General features: G+C 39.5%; 1 protein-coding gene across 1 annotated transcript in view; it reads right to left on the bottom strand.

The window, feature by feature from the left end:
- Positions 1–624: 624 nt before the first annotated feature.
- LOC149776660 (uncharacterized) overlaps positions 625–26,435 on the bottom strand; it is a 49,134-nt gene continuing 23,323 nt past the window's right edge. The window contains exons 5-6 of the mRNA XM_089941201.1: positions 3,518–3,596; positions 625–2,425 (exon numbers count right to left, since the gene is read on the bottom strand). Of these exons, the coding sequence (XP_089797327.1) occupies positions 2,005–2,425; positions 3,518–3,596 (500 nt within the window). The 3' untranslated portion in view covers positions 625–2,004. The remainder of the gene's footprint in view (positions 2,426–3,517; positions 3,597–26,435) is intronic.

The raw sequence follows: 26,435 nt of genomic DNA, 5'->3' as shown, positions 1-26,435 counted from the left end.
ATATTTATATAAAACAACACACTCATGCTAACAAAATACACTTTATTTATTTACTATCAATACGTTGTGGAGAAGGAAATATTTTATCTACAAACACACCATTACCCTCAATCACCTCAGCAAAAGAGTTAGTGGCTATAGAAACACTACTCCACATTCACACAAAACAGACACATTGAGCAGGGACAATGAATTTTGTCAAGGGAACTTTTAGACCCATACAAAGGACTTGCAATATGTTTTCGGTGGCATACCTTGATATCCATCGCCATTTTTCTGTTACAGAAGTCTTACAACTTGACATAAGTCGCTAAGAATCAATTTGTGTAGGTATAGATAATTCGCAACATCATGTAACTGATGGTTAGCACGCTTGTTTTCAGGTCTGACGCATCTGTTAAACGACTGAGGAACACCCATTCTCTTACAAAACATTGCGATTATTTGAGTGGCCTGGACAAAGCCAGTGATGCTCGAGAATTAAAAAGACCATACTCGATTAATTTTACTTGTCATTATATTTACTAAATAACAACATTGTGATTTTTAATAAAGTATTTTGTATTTAGTGTCACGAGTCTATGCTGTTAAAATAAGTAACATAAAAGATTGAAGACAACAAGCTTTGTAAAATTTAACAAATATTTTATTTCCCTAGAATTCAAAGTGAAAAATGAGAAAATAAGAACGTACGGTATTACCAATTAAACCCCAAAATAATCCATGAATTAATGACACAATTCCTAATAATAAAATTCCTGAATAAAACTCAGTTCAAGTCCTGAAGAAATCCAAATTTGTCTGTTATAGCCTGCGAAATGCTGAGTGTCAACAGTCCCTTGCTGAATCACATAAATATTATTACAGGTGTGAATTCAGTATAAATTCCAGTGAATGTCTTTATCCAAGAGTTTTATCAGAGCACTTTTGTATTTCAGAGAAAATAATCACTTGAATTCAATAATTTGAAGAAAATAAAATTTAGCCCAAACTGGTCACAACATAATACAACTTAAAGTGCTAGATATTAAAGCATGACTGGTAAAATCCTCAGGGTCTCAAAATACTATAGTTCTCTGATTGCCTTTAGGTCACAATTAGCATTTTTTAAAACACATATTATCTAATGGAAAATAACCTTCTAGAATGGTCTAATGAGTTTTTTTTTTACAACATAATAGCCTACAATATTCACATAGGAATCTCCAAAACCCTGAATCTGATCAACATATTTTCTCCTTTTTGTTTACCTGAATAATAATCCTGATAATAAGCTCATACACATAGATAATAATGAAGATATAATTATTTGTTTACATAAATGAATTAGAAAAAAGTAATTTAGGTCAAGAAGAAATGAACTCAATCCTGGACAATTTCAAGCTCAGCATCCAATATTACATTACAATAACATGTAATGAAATAAAAATCTTAAAACTAAGAAACAGACATCCAAATTAAATAGATATAACATTAGTGTCTCTGTACGCTTATGATCGGGTACAAGGATTTCCGTAAGGTAAAATAGTTTTGTATTATCGGCAGCATGTAACTAAAAGAAAATCTACACGTCTACAAATGTTTGCTTGTAAACTGGTTTTGTATTAGGATGCATTTTTAAAGTATTAAAGAAGATACATTTATTGAATGTGCCGCCCTACTAGTGTGTTTAGTTTACACACCAAATCAAATTTACCGTTAACATCGATTTCCTTTCCTTTCCTGAATGAAATTATATTACATGTTCGATCACAATTGAAACGTTAGAAAAGAACAAGTCATAAATTAAAGAAAGTTACACGTTAGAGGTAATGCCTGACATTTAAATAATTGTGTGACACAGTTGCCTATGTTTATTACTTCGTGGCATGTTTTTCGATATTTATTACCTTGGAGCCTTGTTTGTTTCCCTTATGACAACCCAGAAGGTTAAACCTCAACGTTACATCACCTAGTTATCGTCCCTGCTAGTCATTTCAACTCCACCAACAGTCAATGCAATCTTTAGTACTGGTCGCTTTGACCATTGGTATTTATTGTTATGTCAGCATAGTCAGTTGACGCTGCTGTGCATAATGTATCGTTATTTTGATTACTTCTTGTCTGTTCATGAGACTGAAAACTTTTCCCACGTGAATGTTCTCTATTTGGAATATCTTGTCCATTTTCTTTATTGACTATGGCATAAATATCCCCAGTGTCGCCAACATGTACATGAGGGACCTCAGACGACGGAAGTAGGTTTGAGTTACCTCTTTTGTTTACCACAGCGTATACATCCCCGGTACATTGAGCAACATTGTGAGGGACTGCATTGGTATGGGCATCAACATATTTGCCATAAGTAGGGTTATCTGTTATTATGGCATCGGGCATGTGAATTTCACTCATGAAGATAGGTGTTTCTGCAGGTTGCTTCTTCTTCCTAAAACAATAATAAATAAATGGTGTACGATCGTTACATTGCCTTCATTGCTTGTCAACCAAAATGTAAGCAGTGGTATACATCATCATACGCTTGAGCGTTCACGTAGAAGCTTCACAGAAAGCCACGAACACACACAATACATAAAAAGATGCATATATAGAGCGGACTACGACACATACAGGGGAATGAACATGACAACGGATGTTCAGTACTTATGATATATATATATATATATATATATATATATATATATATATATATATATATATATATATATATACAATATCGCGAATAACAGTCCTTTCAAGTACATTCGATCCAGCAAGGTATCACGTGTGTCAGGGATTGATTAAGATAAATGCAATAAACTGACAACGAACAGTGCTAAACTGGTATCTAACTAGCTTGTGGCTTTTGAGTCTTAATGAGTCTTTTTCAAAGGCAAATATAAACCCCATAGGCAAACAGATGTTTAAACGCAAAGGCATTTAAATATATTTTCTAATACATTTAAACCTAACAATAATGTAAATATTCAAAAGTACCTAAAGAAATTGAAATAACATGATCTCTATAAACTGATTAGTATCTTCTCCGACTTATGGAAGATATTCGATAAGGCATGCTTGAGGCTAGAAATAGGCTACATTTTATGGATCAAGCAGATAGTCCTATATTTCCTTGCTGGGAATCATTGTCTTTTATTTCACAAATGTGACGGGTTGTAATCATTATTTTGATGTACTTCTTGTACGGAGAATTCTAAAGGTTTCTCTCAGTAGTCCTGAACTTGTTTTACAATGTTATCATACAATGAGCAGTTATATGAAACCCTTAATGCCGTTATAACCCCAGTTTATTTTTAAACAGCAATACATTTTGTTGCAATGGTCCTCCTACCGCTTCGATCTTCTCCAATATATTATAAATACATAAAACACCAAAGATTAATCTGAATTTCAAATGCATAGAGATGATTAAGAAAACGATAAATAGAAAGCCAGATAACTTTGCACTAATATCACCAGATCACATATATAGATATAAATAAGGTTACCTTTTAATAAGCTTATTGATGACAGTACATACCTTAGACAGCATACGACTGTTATAATGACCAGAATGATCAGCATACCAGTTCCTCCACCAGCTGCTGCAGGAATAACCACTGAAATGGATGCATACATATTTGCATCAGCATACAGTTGATATCAGTATAGTTATCATCAAGGTAATCTGATCTAGATTGCTAGACGATGTCGACATGTCAGCATCAGACAATACGGATCATGACTATATGCGATCTAGCAATCAAAATGGAATTGTTATAATAATGATAGTTTGGGTAAATAACAATCATTTTCAGAAAATGTAACCAAATGACTGTAATGAATTGGAAAAACAAAACAAATTGCTTAATGTATCAATTTTATTGATACGAACACCATCTTGAATCATAGATCATCTTAAATCATAAAAGAATTACGTTTCGACCAGCTGATTTGTGCATGCATATCACAATATGAATAGAGCGCTTATAAAACAGTCATTCATTGTTACTACGATCACTATCAATAACGCTGATTCTTCGACGCTGGAGGAGGGGGAGTAGACCCATATATGTGATTTACAGATAGTAGACAGTTGTCACATTTTGCATCAGCGAAGAATTTACCATCTGAATGACTATAAAGTTTGTGTCCGAGACCAATCTGATAGAGGTTGAACTGTTTTGGGTTGGACATTTTTAGAGGTTTAAAAGGGACTTAATATGGGAATGGCAACAATATTTTAACAAATATTTAGAGCGGGATCGGACAAATTGTTGAAACTTGTTGATTCAGAATTGGTCCAGAGAATGCTACTCATTTCCTTTTCCATCTCAATTGAGGCTAGGACATGTTGTCCATGCCGGTCTAGTTGTAACCAAGCCAAGTCGTGGAAAACGTAGTTCCTGCCTCGTTTGAGAAAACGGTGATACGGAATAAGAAAACGTCAGTAGCGTTCTCCAACAACTTAAAAATGATTGTAAAGGTTTGGCTCTTTCTTGAGTAAAAAATACTGATACGGACACAATAAACACAAAGATGTGGAACGTTTTTGACACATGATTTCATGCATAACTTGCTGATCATAGTTTGGTGTTTGCTAGTTGTATTTTTACAAACCATTGCAAGAGCTAACATGTTTCTTAAATAAGCAATTTTACACTAACTTGACAAATAGGTTAGTTATATGCCTTTTCAAAGTTGGTAGTTTTCTCTGGGTTCCATGGATTCCTCTACCATTAAAAACTACATCATGCGAGAATACGTTGTATGACTTGATAACTATCATTAGAATTTGGATAAATCACTGGAAATTACAAAGTATGATTCCATGTTTATTGTGATATGGTTTTGAATCTGTAGCAGTCCCTTTGAGATTTTATGTTCGACCTCATCTTCGAAGCTGATCACAACCGTCCAGTGTGTTCCCGATCGATGACTGTTGTAGCAAATCTTGAAACAATTTCCTCCGGTCTAGCTTACTCAAGATAAGACTTGACTGGGACAGTTTACTTTTACATCCGTAATATTCGTCTTTTGACAGTAGCATGATTCTTTTAGTAATGTGCCTATATACCGTTTCACTACGGCTTTCTATTGATCAGATCGTTGAGCCAATACTTTCTTCTTCTTCTTCTAACGTCGACTTTCTTATGGCTATGGTGATTTTGGTTCCTATTCTGGATCATCAATATCCATGGCTACGTGTTCTATAGGTAATGATCAGGGATCACTATCTGGAACTGTTTAGTTCAATTGTATCATCGAATTCTGCAAACAAGATCACTTTCACTGACTTTCCAAGGTTTTGAGCAAACTAAATTTCCAGCATTCAGTTCTCCGAAATATTATAGAGAGAAACCAAACCTCAGCCCTACTTTGATCTGGTGTAACATCAACTTCAGCATAGTCATCATAGGAAGTGTGTGTACAGTTGTTATCCAATTGTGAAGTGGATTCAAACAGAGTCGTGTAAGATTTCAAGTAATATTGTATATAAATTTAGGTTAAGAGGGTTTGGAACGCACCATCAAGCCGTTTCTGGTGACACCTATGATGTATTACTTAGAAAACGAACAGGCAATAGTTTAGCTAACTGACCCTGGAATATGTCTTGGATGCTGTATCATTGTCCAGCAACAATAGTCAACTTTTTTAACTATATCATTGTATGGTATACTGGGCAGCGTTTCTCGTCAGAGTCTGAGTGATCTAGTTTCCTCCTCTAGCTAGAGACTTCTGTTCGTCGTACATATAATTTGTGTTTTAGATGCCGGTTTAAAACGATAACATTGGGAATCAGATGGAAGAGGATTCTACTTCCATTCAGTCTGAAATGCTCATCCTCACTGTTTAATAAATACTTATCCTGCAACCAATGACAAACAATCCATTATTTCTAAACTGCGCCTGCGTTTGATTTTCTTTCGAGAAACAAAGCGTTCTCTCTTGACGCTAAATAAAATCCCAGGTTATACAGTTTGCTGACTGTCAAAAGGGATGTTTCTCTCTACTAATTGTGTCACTGTGCCAGAACCTAACATAGATCCATCTGTAATAAAATCGAGCAAACGTCTGAGAAAACAAAGGAGAAATATAGGGGCAAATCAGAAAAAAATTTATCACAAATTAATAGTTAGGCTATAGCTTTGCAGAATTACTATTCATTCGTGTTACAGAGATACTCAAAACAGGCTTACAGCCTATCACTGTAGTAGCGAAGGGGGATACCGAATGGACTATGGGATTTTAATGTTAACAGAGGGGTTGTACCGTACGGACAAAACAGGGGGTTGTACTATAGGGACAAATTTGATAGGGTCAAGCTACTACGACTGTATAGGGACAAATGAAAATGAATTGGGACTGTCTAGGGACAATTGAAAATGTAGTGGGATTGTCGAGGGATACGGGGACTTGAACATGGGTGGGACTGACTAAGGACAAGAGGGAAATGGAACAGGGTGGTTCTGTCTAGGGACAAGACTTTGATATGGAGAAACAAAACAGAGACATAGACAGGCATATATATATATATATATATATATATATATATATATATATATATATATATATATATATATATATATATATATATATATATATATATATATATATATATATATATATATATATATATATATATATATATATATATATATATATATGTATGTATATATATATATATCTATGTATGTATATATATATATATATATATATATATATATATATATATATATATATATATATATATATATATATATATATATATATATATATATATATATATATATATATATATATATATATATATATATATATATATATATATATATATATATATATATATATACATACATACATACATATATACAAACAAACACGTATAAAATAGAAAGACAAAACAATTTTTGGGAAGATAGTATAAATCTTTACGAGGATAAGGATTGGCCTTGAAAAAGGCTTTTGGGGATTTTATGATGCCACCACTGATTTAACATAGGGAATATCGCAAATGTCTTTTTCTCTTCCTCAAAATTCGTCTGACATCCGGTCCGCATATCAAGATTCTCTTCAGACAGCCTTGCATCTCCACATAGACCCTTCGTTTCCAAGTGGCCGTATCTGCAATCTTCGTGATATCCCATGATGATGTCACATACATAGGCTAGTCTGGGATGAACAGCATCGACAAAATGAGTGTAGACGACGCAACGTTAGTCCACATCTTGTCACGAGAACAGGTGAATGGAATGAGGTGATCCGCGGATATGTATAGTTTCAAAGCGGATAGAAACGGATTGACTTCTTTCACCAATCCAAACACGCATTACAAAATTTAGTCAGAGTTCGGAGTCTCTCTTCCAATCAAAAGAGAGCTACCTGTGACGTCACATACCCTATATAGGCGCGCGAGCCTCTGTGCGCATTGAATCAATGCGACAGAGTTGGAACATTACGGAAAGTAAGAAGACGAAGAATCGGTGTTCACCGGCCGCAGAGACAAGAAGTGATGGTATAGCAGCGGCTAGCAAAGCAACTACAGTGCTGGGTCCAACAGAGAATGATTTTAATTGGGATTTAGTGGATATTCTCTCCTTTTCTGAAGAATTTGTTCCGGTACCAGTACCTTTGCGACCTTCTTCTTTACCGAAAGTCGGGGATTTTAGACAGAGGCGGGAAGAAGAATTGGAGAAACTTTTGTAACAGCAGAAAAAAGCAGAACAAACCTTTCTCATTGAACAGTAACAGCGACAAGAACAGGAAAGAAGGAAACAAGAAAATTAAGAAGCAGAGAAGAAGTGAGGTATAGTAGAGAAGAAGGATGGTGAAAATTAAATGGTCATGTTATCTGTAGACATTTTGGCAGAGTTAAGGTGTCTGAAACAAGTATATCAGACTTATTTAACTCGACCCAAGAGAATAATACCTTCGAGAGCCAAACAGTCCTACTTTCTCAACACTCCCACTACTTAGGAGACAGAGATAACAGCAGTTGTGATCTCAACCAAATCATCGACAATATCTCGTAAAGACGTATGTCTTGGCCGTGGCAAAGATACAAGGCAGTTAAAGCTCACTGCCTCCCGTTCCTGAGTTTCTTAAATAAACAAACACCCAACCCAACGGTCCTTTTCAGGGCCACTTACTTCTCTCGAAAAGAGTGACTACTCAAAGTTTGCCAAATCAATTAAAAACTTAAATCCTTTTTTCCCACGATGTATGTGTGTGAGTGTAGTCCTTATTATTATATGAAATCAAAACCAGGAGACACTTACGTGTTTCTATCTGGTCTATTCTCGTAGAAATGCTAATGAAATTTCCCATCCCTAAAACGATCATTGACTTTTTACTTTTCGCCCTCTCCGTTTTTGAATTTCTTCACTGTCACAGGTTTTTCTTCCCCTTCTTCCTCATTTTCTTCTTCTCATCTTCATGTCTTCTCTTTCTGGACGGGAATAGGTTCTTCCTCCTCTTCGCAGGGTACATCATCATATTAGGAATCCATCTCCTTCTACCCGTCTTGTTTCTTTGATCGGTTCTCTTTTTCTTAGGGCATTCTGGAGAACAATGTACTTTCTCCTGACAATGATAACGGCTATCTTAACCTATGTCTCTCTTGACGCCTGTCTCACTTTGACATTGTGGACATTCTGAAGACCGATGTTCTTTTTTCTGACAGATATAGCCAGTGTCTCGACTTTTATCTCGAAAGGAGGGGGAGTATTGCGTCGGTTTCTCTGAAGAAAACCTTCGTATGACGTCTCGCAAAGCATTGATCTTCGTTCTGTGTTGACTCTTCCATATGCTTGAATGATTTAAAGTGAAATGAATACTCTGAGGGAAGACACTGACCATATATATAAGGATGACACCCTACATATAAATATGGCGTTTAAAATTTAGTCATTTGACATTTTGCAATCAAGATGTAACGATCGCACGATTTCATTGAGAAAGGAATAGAAAGTAAGAGGCAGAAACGTGACATATCGCCTCTCACACGACCTGACGTCTAGGTTCAAATCCATTCAAGCGATTTTGAAGACGACATGTGCGTGACAGAATCTACACCTTCCACGCCTGATACCAAACCAAGAGAGTCTACGTCAAACCAAAAGTCACCATTATCACCTGAAAAGGATAAACACATTCAAGAGACGGTTAAACGCTCCTCCAGAAAATTTAGAAGCACAGCCTACACATACATGGTGACGTTTAAAGATTTCAAGTCAGATTTACCACTGGAGAAAGCAAAAGGTTTCATCGCCTATTGGTGGGATTCCTTGTTAAACAACACTTAAACCAGCCAAGGCACACATTTGTTCAGGAACGAAACGATCCCATTTGTCGCTAAAAAGTGGACTTGGAACACGAATGCTACATTCAGAGATACCCACAAACACAGAAGGAGAAAGATGACAAGAAGAAGAAGAAAGGGAATTTCATCTTTTTCGATTTCGAATGCATGCAAAAGACCAGCATTCCTAATGTGTGCGTGGCGCATTGAGCGTGTGATAAGTGCATTCAAGAACCGATTTTTTGTCATTGCACACACTGTAACAAGATTCCTGGAGGACGTGAAAAAAAATCTTTCGAGGACCCAACACGCTGGCTGATTTTGCCCAACTGATCTTAGGTCATATCGACGAGACGTTGAGTCCCGATGACGTCGAACTTTATGGAGATTGCCATCGCTATGCCATGGTGATGGCTCACAATTTCTCCGAGTAGGATGAACAGTTTCTTCTAAAATACTATACGAAACAACGCACCGAATTCCCAAAGTCAACTTGGACGGAGGGAAAATCATTTTCATGCAAGCGGGACAAGTGCTGTTGAAAGATTCGATGAGTCACATGGCCATACCATTGAGTCGAATTTCTAAAACGTTTGATATGACAGAACTGGCCATATGATATTTTCTGCACTTTTTCAGTACCCAAACTAATCAACACGCCGTCCTATCGCATTTGCCTGATGCTCACTACTACGACCCCGTCAATAGGCGCACCGAACAACGAGAAGCTTTCTGTCCATGGAACACTCTCACGCCTCGGATCCCTTCGACTTTCAGGAAGAAATGTTAAAGTATTGTTGTACTAACGTGGACATTTCACGGCCATGCTGTGGAATATTTTGAGGACTGTTCATGGAACACAGAGGGATCGACCTCTTGAAAGAAACCTGCACCATTGTTAAAGGGTGTTCCTTAGTTTATTACAAGCGATTGTACCCTTGGAAACCCTGGCTGAGATGTGTCCTCAAACGACAAACTTTGTCTAGCGTCGTTACTCGGTCAAAGCTCTGCGCTGATTGCATTACTTGTGCGACAAGGAAGACAAACGGATCCAACATGGCAGAAACGGAGGAGATGAAAAGACCATCGGAACGTATTCGGTGGATGGTTGGGACCTAGAAGACCCTAAGAGTGTCTACGAGTTTAACGGTTGATTATTTCACGGATATCCAACCTGTTACCCTCATCGTAACACTAAAAATCAGTTTTTGAAACGTACGATGGAAGACTTGTACAAGGCCACTTGTCAGCGGCGCTTGAAGTTAGAACAGCAATGATACCAAGTCACGGAAATGTGGGAACACGAGTATGACCACCATTTGAAAACCGATCCCGAAGTTAAACTGATCGTGGAAAGTTACAAGGTAGTGAACCCTCTGGATCCACGGGATAGTTTGTATGGAAGACGAACGAATGCCACATGTTTGATGTTCCACGCGAACGAGGAGAAAGGAGAAGAAATCAAATATCTGGACGTGTGTTCGCTGTATCCTTACGTGCGCAAATATTGTCACTTTCTCGCAGGGTACCCACAACTGCTGACAGAAAACATCAACCTGGACAACATTCGGCAATACGAATGATTAACCAAGTGCAAACTCTTGCCTCCCTCGGACTTGTATCATCCCGTTTTACCTTACCATTGCCTAGAAAAATTATGTTTCCTTTGTGTAGCACCTGTGCCAAAAGTTATAACCAAGACCAACCTTGTCATCACACTCAGGAACAACGTTTTAACCAATTCCCTGGGTCAGCATGGAATTGTTTCAAGCCCTGGACCTGGGATACCAGCTGTTAGAAGTGTGCAAAATTTACCACTTTCACAAAACAGAACAGTACCACAAGGGTGAAAATTCTCAGAAAGGCATTTTCGCGGACTCCGTGAATGCCTTTTTAAAAATGGAACAAGAAGCCAGCGACTATCCTTCCTGGTCTCAGACTCCCGAAGACCAAACGAAATTCAAAGATAAATTATTTGACCAGGAACGTATGCCTTTAGACAACGTGGAGGAAAACGAAGGACTGCGATTGTTTCCTAAAGTGATAATGTATTGTTTGTGGGAATAAACGGCACAACGACCGTATTTACCCAAGACGGAGTATTTGACAGAACCATCCCACTACTTCCAGGTGAAATAAGACAAAACCAAATACATGAAACACATGGACATCATTCGTGAAGGCTTGATCATGGTCAACTACAAAGAAGAACTCGAGTTTGTCGAGGCCGTCGAATTTTGAAATGCCATCAGTGCGGCCTACGTGACAGCCCATGCTCGCTTAAAATTGTACGAAGCCATACACCAAATAAAAGATCGCCTCCAATACTTTGACACGGACAGTTTCATCTACATCGATCGTCTTGGTCACCGTCACCCTAACATCGAAGGAGACCGTTAAGGAACCTGGACGGACGCGCACCCTATCCACAAGATTCAAAATTTTGCTAGTGGCGGTCCTACAAATTACGGTTACGAATACCGGGACAATCAAGAAGTGCACACCGAGTGCAGAGTCAAAGGATTGACTCTAAATTATCGCTCGAGTCAAATGGTGAACTTTGTGTGCTGGAAGAAGCGTTGCGGTCTGTAGAGGATAGAGATTTTAGAGTGACCACCTACGAACATCACAAAAGTTTACGTTTACCAACACGCCATATCGTCAGTCGATCCTTGAAAAAACTATCGAATTGTGTACCAGAAGCGAGTGCGGCTTCCCAGCTACTTCACTTTGCCATGCAGACAAGCCATTATTGGCCAGCATATAAGGGGAAAACGTCCAAAACCGATAGTTCATTGTAACTACAAGCTCAGAGCTAGAAAGATTAGTCCTTGTGGACTTTTTACGAACATTACCTACAATAAAGACATGATGGTGTTTCCTTTAATTACGCATGAAATTCGCTCTTTTAAAAGTCTTGCTCTTTCATCTCCGAATTTTTCGACCTCTGAAGAAAAGTTTATTCGTGAAATTTTAACCACTAAGGATGTTTACGAAAAGTGTGTACAGCTTGTTATTTACAGTCTTACTGGAAAGATGTACGTGACTGGAAAAATTTTGGTTTCAATGCCTGGGCGAAAGAAGTGAATTATATTGGCAAAGATTTGTGTCATGAATTCCAAGGAAAAAGTGAACTTAAAACGTCCAGTTAAACGTCTGAACCTTTAATCACGACTTAGCCAAAGTGCCAGAAGAAGACGAACCCGATACGGAGGAAAAACATACCATTCAGGACTGTACATTCGTCAATATTGATACCCCCGAAAGGTCATTTCGGGAAGAAATAGGTGAGACGGTGCCTAGTGTAGAGGCTCCAAAAACATTACACAGTTTCTCTTGGACACCACACCTTTGTCACAATAGTTGTACAGTGACTTATTTATATCGCCTTTTGATCGTTTTGCTGGTCACGTTAAACATGTACTTAGTCATTTGGCGCTTATGTGTTTTGTACTTCGTATCCAATTTTAACTTGGAATAAAGGTGTCCTGAAAATTATAACAACTCTTATCTTGTCTCTGATAGTTTCAAAATTGTGATCACCTACGCTATGGCTACATTTGTCTCTTCTATTTCTTCCTCGACTTTCAAACTTCATCGACGAAATAACGTTAGGAGGCCCTGTATCCTCGCAATCCCTTTAACATATTTCTGGACCGAGTGGTTCAAGAGAAACCGAATTTGTCAAACGTTCTTTAAAAGTTCCAGAGATAAATCGCAAATGCAAGTGTTATCCAAACAGTTAGGAACTCCTTGGCTGACTCATGCGTACGATGATGCCACTCAAACTCCACACGTCTATTTACTCGTTGATTTAAACCCCACCACCACCGATTATTTGCGATTTCACACCCATAGGTTTCACAACTGGTACCAAGACGGAGGACTGTTGTATACACGTCCCCGTCGATTTAAAGAAAACACTATAAAACCCTCCGACACTTCTGGTCTGTCTCACACATTGTCAAAACGACATCCCATCAGTCTCATTTTCCAGTCAAATTAATTCGTGCGTTATACGGCTTTAGTCACGCAAAAATCCACCAATACGTGCTCGTGTCTTAGAAGCCAGTCTCAAAGAAGTCGTACCATGGTTTACGGTGACCACGTCAAATACTTCAAGGCATCTTTCACATCCATCATCAGCCTAAACGCTTTTTTGACAAACACAAAGTAGCCTTGTCGCAACTGACAGATCTCCGCATCGACACTCAAACCAAGAAGCAAATCATTTTGAAACCTGGAGGTAGGGTTCTCTAGGAGGTGTCATCATTAAATCCCCCTTAAAATGAGTTATAAATGCCCCAAGAGCTACCCTCAAGAAAAAAGCCTCTCCCCAGCCAAAACGTGCCACGAATAAAAAGAGAAGTAGTTTTAAAACAAGGTCACAACCCCAGAAAAAGAAAGTCCCAAGAATAGTCCCAAGAAAACAGCTTCTACCCGCAAGAAAGGGAATACTGCCCGAACGCAACCTTACTTTCCCAAACCACGACCTGCGGTGACCGCATCTCCAGTAGCAGCATCAGCAACTTCTTCCACCTCGCTAGCTCAACGCGTGATGCCGGCTCAACGCGATTTGACAACCCTCTTTCCCCCTTTGATGAAAAAATGGAAACCCTTGTCTCAAGGATCTTCTCCTCGGAAGGCCACAAGCTCCTCCTGTTTAGTAACAGCGGCAGCTGCTAAAAAGTACCATCTCCAAAAATCAAAGTCCAAGAGAGATCGGGAAGTTTAAAGATTTATCAAAGAAAGGACTGTCACAATTTAGTCCGTTGCAAAACCCTCAACCTCGAGTGATTTCTGTCATGAAGACGATACGACGAACCGACAATCAGTGACGATGCATTCCGGTATAAAAAGACCCGTACCAGACGAATGACATTAGTTATTTTGTGTTCCTGAACGAACAAATATGTCACCCACAATAATTGCATACCACCACTCTCCTACCAAAACTGTAAAACGAAAAGGACAATCTCGTCGTTTAGACCAAAATACGAAAAACGCTTAGCCAAGCATCGACACCTTTGTCGTCCACGTAAGCAAATGCCAACTCTTCAAAAGAAAAAGAAGTTGCCGTAAAGGGGATGATTTGTTCACTCCTCTTTGTTCACTAGACCCCTACTTACAAATTTTGGTCTACTACAAGGATTAAAAAAATAAGACAAAAGGACGTGTGCCAGGTCATCGACTTTTGTGTATTTTATGCTCCTGAACTAAGAAAAATGTCACCCCAAAGAAAAAGAAACCATCATCTTCTGTCAAAAAACAAAAAAAAAAAAAAAAGAATCCACTTCGTTGAGCTAAACATAGGGACGTGTTGTCGGTCCTGTCCTAGTCCCCATCACCCATGTGAAAACAACGCATTCAAACATCCACGAAAGACATCATCGATATAGTGTGTGAAAGTTGCCTGAATGTCTTGAAATGAAAGATATCTTTGTCCAAGCATCATAAAGAACACTTAACCAAACATCGACACGTTTTTCGACAAATGGTCAAAAGGAAAATACCCAAACGTCAAAAGAAAACGATGGTGGTACTACGTGGTGGATTTTTGCCCATGTTGATAGGACCCTAGATCAAAGGACGGGCGGGAGCGATGCTGTGAGGAGTCATGGGAGTTGATTTACCCATGGGTCCGAGATGTAAAAAAAAAGAAGATGAAAAACACTTTTGTGAAAAAGATCTAATACGTGTACTTTGGAATCTCATGGAAGGACGAAAGCTGACTTTACATTCCTACAAACGATGGATGGAATTCCATCGTTGGCAAGAAAAACGTACCCCATATTTACCTCCCAATCTTCATCTGACTAGACACGTCCCAGTTACAACACGAATTGCGATCGTTGATGGATCGCACCGATTTATAAGAAACGGAAAAATCGCAACAGTAAGGCCATGTCTTGCAACGTCTTCAACTCTTTCACCAGACAGGTTTAGACGAAACAGCTGAACCTACTGTGAAAGGTTTCAAGACCCTGATGAAAAGTCAATCGCCATCACCACCACCACCAGCACCGCCTGTCACCAAGACAGACGCAGTCACATGAATGAAAGAGGAAGACAACGCACGAGAAGTCTTCCAAGCACCGTCACCACCTCCAATCTCTAGTGAGATCGCAGCGTCCTTGCTGACCCCTTCCCCCACTCCCCAATGCGATCTCAAAGCTTGAGTTAAAAAGATGATGTCGACTCCACCTTGGACAGAAGTGAAAAAGTAAAAAGGAAAGCCAGCAGCGAAAACAGAAAGCAAGAAAAAAAATTCCAATGCCACCACCACCATCACCACCACCCTCGACTTCTACTCATGTGGCACGTTATACACGCCAAGCCGTTTCCAAATCACCTCACAAAATCAGGAGTAGCATCAGTGAACATTGGGTGACTTAGAGAAGGAGAGTTCTAATTAGGAATCTGTTAGCTAGAATTTACTACGATCCAGTCTATCCTGCGGGTTACGCAGGAGTTCAAAATTTGTATCGTGCTGCCAAAACACGACTAAAAGTGTACGTTTACCTCAAGGGCAAGGACGGTTACAAGAACATGTCACGTACATGTTACACAAACCCATTCGAAGAAAAATTTCCAGAATTCGCAATCAAGTGGAGGGCATCGATCATCAATTGCTAGCCGATTTAGACGATGTCTCTCATTTGGCCACCTACAATCGTGGCTACTACTATTTGTTTTGTTTCATCGACGTCTTTTCCAAATATTCGATTTTTACCGCCGAGAATTTCAAAATCAAAGCAGCATCGTGGAACGTTTTCAACGCACCTTGAGAGAACGCATGTGGAAATATTTTACTCATCAACACATTCTCAAGTACATCAACGTCTTACAACGCCTGGTCAACACTTACAAAAAAATCTTACCATCGCAGCATCGGATGCGCCCGGAAGAAGTGACACACAACAACGAAGTAGCCGTGGTTGAGCGTAAGTTTGGTACGTCCCCGACAGCTGTCCCCAACATACCGGGACTATTGATGGCTGAAGATTGGGTACGCATTGGCAAAACCAAACGCACTTTTGACGAAGATTACTTACCCAACCGAACCACCAAATTGGTTCGTGTCACTGAACGAGTGCGTGTCCGTCATCCTCCCGTTTATAAATTTAAAGACATGAGCGATGAAGTGTTAAAGGAACTTACTACTTGCCCGAGTTACAATGAGTGACCAAAAAAGAATACGAAGTGTACGACATGGAAAACATTCTCGATCGAAGTGTCAAGGAAAAGAAAGTGTGATGGAACTGATATCCTCCGAGTTTTGATTCTTGGATCGACGCAAGTCATCGGCTATAAAAAGAAGTGACCATCATGCCATTCAACACGGCATCAGCAGCAAAAGCGACACTCCTTATCCGATGTCTTCTCTGCAAGATCTGCAAAAGCAACTCCTGTATGTGTGGTGTGGAGAACGTGTTCCTAAAACGCAAATCGTCCTTTTCTGCCAAATCTTTGTGATGTATTGTATGATCGGTGCGCCACTGCCAATTTGAGTTTGCAAAAAGAAGAAAAACAATTGCGGACCATTTTGCTGAGCAGTTTTCTTGATTACCGTCTACCTAAGCCTTCCCTGAAGTACTCTGCCAGTAACAACAGGAGCATTGCGAGCAACGCCAGTCAGCCCCCAAACAGCCACAACAACCCTCTTTTGGACACTCTTTTGAACTTGAGTGACTCCAGGGAAAGAAAAACTCTGGTATTATGAATAACCAATTTTACTTAACATTACCCAGTGACAGCTCCATGGATGTGTTTCCCCACACAAACTTTTGCTGTTTCACGGCCCAATTACCTCAGGCCATCCAGCTGGATCACGAAGCTCATTAGGAAGTGGTTTTGGTCGACCTCATTCATTCCACACAAATTTTGGGTCCAAATCCGGAGTACATAAGTAAAAGAACAATTGAATGAAAACAATCCTGGCTTTTAGAGAAACAAAACGCCATCGTCCACTGAGCAATTATGTGATGAACGTTCCTGCAGATTATTATTTTAATGATCAACATCTAGTGGAAACGATTGCTAACATTTTCAGTTGGTAAAGCTCTGGACAAAATGAAAGGAAATGTCACAGTTGAGCACAACAAAATTGCTCGTAGCCTGCTGATAAAATATACGGATGCCGAAACGTTGTCCATTACTTTTAATGAATGTAGTTTGATATTTTGGGTGGAGAGAATATGCAAAAAGATAATGGTAAAGTTTCCCCTGCCATTAATATCTTCATCAATACCCGGTTTTTTAAGTTATTTTGTAACCCTGTAGAACTGAGCGAAGGATTGAATTTGATCTTTGTGTAATCCGATATGGTGAAGTACAACGTGATGGGACACACATCTGCACAATTACTGTGAGTCATTCCCTTCAAAGTGGATTCTGCCGTGCCTCATGACGAGGAAGGTGGAAACACCTATCACGGTCACAGCAAATGTATATATCCTCACTATTTACCTTTCAGTAAATTGTAGTTCGACAGTTTCAACATTGGTATAAAAGGAGATCTGGGACACAATATTTCATTCTCAAGCGGAAAGTCATGGTGAAACTCCATTTTCGAAAACGGTTCTCTAGCGACTTGTAAGTCATGTATCCTGTGTACCGAGGAGTCGCGCGACAACGAAGTCATGCTTTTGGATATATGCTGAAATCAGAGCTTTTTTCGGTGGCACACGTCTTGAAACCGGTAGTGACGCGAGAATTGCACGCCTTGAACGACGCCGTTTTGACGATGAAAGAATCCCAATGGGTGGAATTTCATCCCATCTCCTCTTTAAACGGCCTCAGCTCAAATTGAATTTAAAATCAAAAGAAAGTCCGAAGATTACATCGATCTGAATGACATTTACTTGTACTTGAAAGTCAAAGTTCTCAAAACGGACGACATCGCTCCAGTAGCCGATGCTAGAATAGCTCTCATCAACAATTTCATGCATTCCTTGTTCAGCGATGTGGATTTGTACTTGAATAACAAACTGGTCAGCAGCAGTATGGATACTTACCCTTACCTAGCGTACCTAGAAAATCTCTTGAGGTACGGAAAAGACGCCAAGAACACTTATCTGGATGCTTGAGCAGTATCGAAACCTGATACAGCAGGCGAGGACATGTTCAACGACACGGTCGTGACAGAAGCTGGCAATCCTCACAATGTGGGCTTTAACGACCAAAGAAAGAATATCATGCAAGGAAGTCGTTTAGAACTGATGGATCGTTTGCTGCTAGACATGCGGTCGCAAAAAAAGTATTTGCTGAACGGGGTGGATGTCCGCAATGAGACTGAATCGAAACAGTACCATTTTCCATTTGATGATCAATGCAAACGAGTACAAAACCATCATCTAAGAAGCCAGACTCTACATGAGACGCGTGGAAGTGTTACATAAAGTGCAAAACGACATTAATCACACTTCGGACAGAATGACTACCAAGTATCCAATACAACGAGTGGAAGTGAAACATTCACCGTTTCCGCTGGACAGTGATCATTGATCGAAGATTATCTGTTCCAGGGACAGTTACCCAAACGTTTATTCCTCAGCATCGTCAAGAATGCAGCCTTCAACTAAACCGCTACTAAAAAACTTTTCGAATTTAAGCATTACAAAGTGTAAAAGATCGAAGCCAGTCGCGATGGCAAGACCTTGTGTACCAGAAATTTCGAACATAACTTTGCCTAGAAGAATTATTTGAGATCGTACTTGTCACTGTATAAATCCACGAAGAAGTTAGGGAAAAACAGTAGTCACGGTATTTCGTACAAACATTATGCAGGAGGTTAAGCTTTGAGGGCTCTTGATTTTATTCCTGACCAAGGGAGCGACGAGGGACATTTCCACTCTATAAAATGCGGTCAACTTGTGTGAAATTTCAGTTTGAAGAAGCTCTACCAGTTTAAAGAACGGTGCACGTCATCATGTATGCAGATTTAGACAATACGTTTGAAATCAACTGTCTGAAAGAAGTGATTCTAGACAATTAGATACTATGGAAGACTCTTATTCCTCTTTGGACTATGGAGCTTCTTTGGAGATGGAAAGAGAGGAAGTCTTTGAATCCACATAAAAAGACAAAGACGAAGAGGACATCACGATGTTAAGATGGCCAGCACAAGAAGAACATTTAGTTTCCTGTTTTACTCAGAACCTGGCAGAGAAAATTACAGAGTTGACCCACTAACATTGTTGGGGATGTCAAAACGATCATCCCAGTCAAGTTCAACACGACAAATGCATGATGAATAGCCAAGAAGAAACAATTGGATGAATATCTGGATGACGCTTGGGGTCCCATCTCGTACGAAACTGTGTTGCATCAGTGGTATTAGGACTTGTGTGACCATACCTTCCCTCGTTTGACTTCTCTGGAGATCCGTCGCATAACAGCTCTCTTTCCATAGAGTACGGAGACGAAGCGAAGAATCGTTTACTAGACAGAGATTTTCAAGCAAAAGGTCAGGAATAAATTGATGACTCATCATTATGTGTGAAAGAAAAAAAACTGGATACCCGGGAGTTTGTACACCGCCTTATGGAATCCGGTTGTGTGCGCTAAAGATGAACTTCCTCATTGCAAACCTAAAGACCATTAATCGTATGTCATCAACACCGACGACAGTCATCTCTCAGGAACTCACTGGGTAGCCGTCTACTTACCCAACGATCACACTGTGGATTAGTTTGACTGTCATGGATTACCGCCTTTGGAAGACAATACCATTGACTTTATGAGACGAAATACCAAGACGAAGCGCTTAAAAAGTGTGAAATTACAAGGCACAGATTCCATGGCGTGTGGTCAATATTGTGTGTATGTTCTTCGTCAACGTAGTCTTGGATATCCGTTAAAACATTCAGTGACTTCATTTGATCGTGCCTCTTCTAAAAACGATGATAAAGTCGAAAGATGGTTTTGTGACCATTATAGATATCTCCTGTCTCTAGCTAGGAAACGTAATGCACATCAATGGCCCAATCATCTAAATCAGTGGAAGTCGCATTGACTTCATAACAATGTCAGCCATATAAACAAGTTCCTTTTTAAATTTTTATAATGTTGTAGTATTAATTGTTTGTTTGTTGATTCGTTGAGTATGAAAATATATGTTGTATTGTGGAAGACAAATGGGTGTCTCTTATTTTTAACAAAATAGATAGTGTATAAATATATATGCTCTTTAACCTCTCTATATCCCTCATGATTATGTTAGCTCTAGCGCTCCTGGAAAAAACGAAGGTATGTTTTCTATTGCGTCCGTGCTTGAGACACATAAGCGGTGCGGGTACTAGACAGACATTGATTCAATTCGTCGATTAACACAGTAGTGAGCAGTAATATCATCATTAACTAAAGTCAGAGATGGAAGCATTGTCCCCGCAACAAGCATTTAACTCGATAAGGGGGCTTAACCTCCAAATCGCTACTGGATGGAGCCTTCGAGGTCAGGCAAGTGTACAATGCTATTGCTGATATGGGATGACAATGCCAGCAGAAATAATTGGACAAATGCCAGCAGAAGTAATAGAAGTGCACACCAACGAAAACCAACACTAATAAGACGAAATGAGGCACGACAGAGGAAGCAAATTTCTCACTTGCAAAATACAACCTTGCAACCACGATTGACTCCCAGTGTCGGCACTACATCGACTCCCACTCACGGAACGACCTTAAGAGCAGCAACAACATCGCCTTCAACTGAAAACATTACAACAGCTTCAGAGAGAATAGAAGAAAGTTGAATCCAAACTGGACAAGAGGGAATCGAGAGGGGCAGAGAGGTGATTTTAAGTCAACAAGTGAGAGAAACGGAGTCAATGGCAATTGACGTCACCCAGAAACAGGAAAACATACCATCAATAATATCAACTTCGCTGAACATAATATATAATCCAACAATAAAAGAAACAAGACCAGTACTAGCAGCAACGTCACCCGTTCCAATCCAACAACTAAACACGAGTTTAAATACAACCCCAAAGGCAGGACTAACTAAACAAACAAGCGGAGTAACTGTAGAAACAAAATCTGCCAACAGACCTAGTGAGTATTCCCAAGAACTACCAACATATACAGATACACTAGCAAGATTCTCCAGCAACCAAGCTGAAAACCTCTGGTATAAACAAGCCATAAACTGGATAACCAGCATGCGCGATTAAACACACGCTGCTCATAAATCTGAGAAAAGACGAAAACCTAAAACACGAAGAAGCCAAACCAAGCCACAGCTAGATACGCATCAGCAAGCAGCCGTTGTAAATAACATTTTTCACCAAATGGAAATCTAGGGTATAGCATATATATTAGACAACGCTGATGTATCCATTTATTAGCCAACGCCCTCAGTGCAATCATGGAAGCTCAGCAAATTATTTAAAAGCAAAGGATTCGTAAAGAAATACAAGGATGCAAAAGAATCCATTAATGACATCAGCATCCGATGTACACAGTTTTATGACTGCCCACTTCCAATTATAGCGATGCTAATAAACGAGCTTCTTAAATACCACGGAGTACAGACACAGCCAAATGCAAAACATCACCAATGGAACCTTCTGATGCTGGGAGATCTATCCGGTGTAGGAGGATTCAAAATATGGAAAATGGAGAAATTCATCCCTCCAGAAGACATATAGCCGTTCCTAATCCCGTTTTCTGAGGTGTAACCTCAGCCCTTCTTAGGCCTAACAATAATTGTCATTTATTAAAAGATTTCAATTTGGCTTGAAATCTCGATTCGATAATGCTATTTCATAACCTAATAATATCCTTTGACAACCGTTCTAAATTAAAACCATATTTCCTAATTTGACAATCAAAAATTGTATTGGTCTCTCAGACCTATTTTTGTTGGTTTAAATAAGAAAATATGTACACTATGTTCCTTTAGATCTAAATCGAAGATATGAAAATTAATAACTAGAAAGCTCGACTATAATTATAAATGTGGCTTACACAAAATAGGTAATAGGATTCACCCATTATGTAGATAACCGGGTATAATTTGATAGCAATTATTTTATGGCGTTTCAGGTACGTTCCGGCTGTAGTTTGGGGTATCCTTCTGAGTCCCTTTCCTCCCTGCCAACTCAGGCATTTAAAAAACGAGTGTGCGGGTCGATTCCCTTTCGTCTATAAATCAGGTGTCCCGAAGAGCATGTATGCACGGAACCGGGGTGACGTCATATGAGAATTGCCCAATCAGCTCGATGTCGCACATTGCAGTAGACAGGCATTTCATCGGCATGCGTGTGTGTTGTGTCCATTCCCACTCATCAAAGCCCTTTAGACAGGTCGTTTAGGACTTTATTGTCAAACGATCTGTTGGCTGAATGAATTAAATAGCACACTTTGTATGCACAAATGAGCTGAGGGATGAGGCTCTCTTTCATTCCCCACCCCACCCACCGCGATTAATTAATTAGCCCGGTGTGCGTGCATAAACACGTCGCGCATATCTTATAGGCGTAAACGACGATAATCCAAGTTTAGTTCAGTCAGACATTTATTTAAACTGAGTGTGTGTTGGGTCCATTCCCACTCATTTTAGCCCCAAGTCAAGTCGTTTGGTACATTATTGTCCCGCAACTTGTTGGTCTAATTAAAGGTCACTCTTTGTGCGCAAAAACGCGTGGAGAAGAGTGGCTCTAATTCCCCTCTCACAAACAATTAAAGAGTCTTCTTTGTGGGCATAAACCAGTCGCGCATGACCGATAGGCGAAAGCAACTTCAATTTAATTTCATCATCAGCATCATCATCATCATGACCATAGTCGACGAGTAGCAAAGGAACAAGCAAGACGTAGTGTAATTACAGTCAGCGATGGAAGCATTAATCCCGGAGCAAACTTTGAGCACTATTTTTGGTGTAGGTCTAAGAATTGCCTTATGGTGAAGCCTAAGGTCTCAAGCGAAGGGGACCACTCTACTTCTTATCTGGGAACAAAACGCAAACAGCACACATTGGAGATATAGCACCCCAAGAAGATCAAGGCAAGTCAAGTACCATGGACAGGTGGGAGAGCGACAGTAAGGCAGAGGAAGCCAGAGATGCAGACCCAGCCATTAAAAGACGCCCCTGCCAGGAAAGGCACTAGTATTGGGCCCATAACTCCTCCAGTCGAGACTATACGAACGGTCGAGGAAACATCACCACAAGAGGACTACGATAAGGTCTGTAGATCCGTCGACTCCTTATTAGTCTCTGTTAGAAAGAAACAAACCGAGGCAGTTAGGAAACAGGAGCAAACGTGAGCGCGAGTAGCAACAACATCACTCACCACATCAGCAACATAAACTTTGCAAACATCCACAACTATATCGAACGTAAGAGAAATGACTGCTGAAGCTACAGAATCTGGTAGGGGTACATCAGTAGCTGCAAATATTCCAACGGAAAATTTTAAAACAAGGCAGAAAGTAAAAGCTGGAGCGACTAGTACAACAACGACTATATCAACTCCAGTGACAGCAGGACTACCAATTGCACCATCGAAGACAACAAGAAAAGAAAACACATGCACTTTTACAAACTCCATTACAAACCACACAAGAAGAACACAAAACAGTACAAAGCAAGTATTACCCATAGTAAAACTTCAGTTGAACAAAGGGCCGACCTGGAACTACATCTTCAACACGATTGAGGAAAGAGATTTGAGCGCCTTCCTAGATGACCCTAATCATACACGTAACTACATAGAAGATCTCAGTGTAGTGCTTGAAATGAAGAAGAAAGAAATCTATGAGGGTAAACTCAACAAACATAATCAAAAACTTGCAAACCAGGCAAGCGCAAACGTATTCACGCTTGGTGATAAGTATTGCAACACACCGGGGCGACTAGCGATAGTCATGACTAACGAGCTGAACAAAGTTTACAGTTTAAAAACCAGTAAACTCCAAATGAGACCAGAATGGGAGGACCTAATAGTTGCGGACCTTTTTCTGCCAAAGAGTACTGAGGGACGCACCAGGAAGAAAATCACACCGCCTGAGTAGTTAAAAGAACTCCTGTTATTGGAAGACGTTTAATCTCAGAATTTATAAGGGCTACCAAATAATTGCCTCTTATTAAGGGATTTCTTTTTTGGCTTGAAATCCCAATTCGATGATACTTTTTGTTAACCTAATATGATCCTTTGACCGCCGTTCTAAATTAAAACCATATTTCCTAAGTGTACATCCAAAAATTGATTGGTCTCTTAGACCTATTATATTTGTTATATGTAAGAAAATATGTACACATTGTATATTTAAAACTAAAATCTAAGATGGGAGAATTTATACTTAAAATCGTGATTCTAATTACGATTGTGGCTTACAAAAAATTGGTAATATGATTTGCCCCATTTAAAGGGAACTGGGCATAAATTATGATCAAGTACTGCCTTGCGTTTCGGGAAAGTTCCGGGCGAAGTTTGGTGTCTCCATCCGAGTCTCCTTCTTCCACTCCTTGTTCGGATCTTCAAAGACGAGTGTGTGGACCGATTTTCACTCGTCAAACACCATGTGCCCCGTTGAACTTGCAAGAACGGGACTGGGGTGTCCAATCAGGCTCGGTGTCTTGATCTGCTGCAGACAGACATTAATTTAAATTGAGTGCGTGTTGGTTCGATTCCCACTTACTACAGCTTACAGACAAGTCGACAGGGATTTAATTGTTACTCGACCTGTACGCTGAATCAATTAGCTCACTTTGAAAGCATAAATGCATAGGGAATTGTGGCCCCCCGCCCCAATTAATTAATTAGACCGCTTTGCGGGCATAAACCCGTCGCGAATGCCTTAATGGCGCAAGCAACGTTAATCCAAGATCAGTTAGTCTGATCATCCATTGTTGACTCGTCAACAGTGAAGATGACTTCCAAATTAGCCATGCTGAACGATGTCCATGTGAATTTACATCGTGTAAGGCAAAACCTTATGCTAAAGCCAGAAGTGATAGAAAATGTAAGAATGATTAAGGCGGCACAAGACCTCACAGATGAGGTCGTTAGAGAAGAAATCAAAAAGGAGCAAGAAGAGTGGACAGAGAAGTACAGACTTCAGAAACAGTAGCAGAGAGAACAGCAGCAACAATAACAGCAGGAGCAAGATAAAGGCTTTGTCGACTATGGAGTGGACACCAAGGAGTTCCCCTTCTCCTTCCGAAGAAAGCAGGCCGTATTCTGTAGAAAAGCATGCCCCGTAACGATAACGTAATCTCAGGCGTTAAGAGATTGCCAAAACCCTTAAAACGAAACTGCCCTTTTCAAGGCTACCCCAAAGATCTAAAAAAGAGATACTACTCTATTGCCAAAACTAGTATTATTTTTTATGTAAGGGTAGAGGTGTGTGTCTATAAACACTTCGTACTCATGCTTGTATGATAGTATGTGATTGGTGTAGGATTATATGTACTAGTGGTGATAGAGTGTGTAAAAATTTGAAGAGAGCATTTCTTTTAGGTCCGAGCGGTCCATAGTTTGGTTGTGCTGTGGTGTGTATATTGTTAGTTTTGTGTGAGGGGTGTTTTCCTTCCGAGCTGCAGGTACATAAGGCGGTGCGTTCGTCAGTCTGGCTAAATGAAAATAAGTCTAAGGTGTCAATGCAGTAATAGACGAGTATTTATTGGAAAACTGGAAACTATATTTATGATTTCACTCAAACCCACTCCTAAATCCTACTCTGAAACCAGAAGATTTGAAGAGTGCTATGCAATATGGATCTTTGATAGAGGGGCAAGAGGAACGAAATAATCGATGAAGATCGCGAGAGACTGGACCGCATAGGACCCGGTTCTGCCGGTGCGCAGACTCAGACCCAACATCAATCGTTAAAGGACAACTGCCTCTCATATGCCTACAGGTTGTATGGGATTCCGCCTAAGATGCAATGCGATAAGTAACAGAGATAATATTATAGGGAAGGAGATAAATAAAAAATTAAAAGGGAATGATAAGTGTATTCAAATTTTTTATTTCTACCTTTTTGTAATTTATTTTAAAAAAAAACATTCTTTACATATAGTATTCTTTTAGATAATCTATAATACATAAAATACAAGACATTTGTTGCCCGTTGATGCGTTCAGTAAAGTAATAATAGGTAAAGATTAAGAAAGATATGGTCGCAAATTAATAAAATATAAGGTGGTTAA

The sequence above is a fragment of the Sinohyriopsis cumingii genome, chromosome 18, assembly GCF_028554795.1.
Source record: "Sinohyriopsis cumingii isolate HCF-2022 chromosome 18, ASM2855479v2, whole genome shotgun sequence".
Classification (NCBI taxonomy): Eukaryota; Metazoa; Mollusca; class Bivalvia; order Unionida; family Unionidae; genus Sinohyriopsis; species Sinohyriopsis cumingii.
The sequence above is the reverse complement of the archived record's forward strand: the minus strand, read 5'-3'. Positions and strand labels throughout refer to the sequence as shown.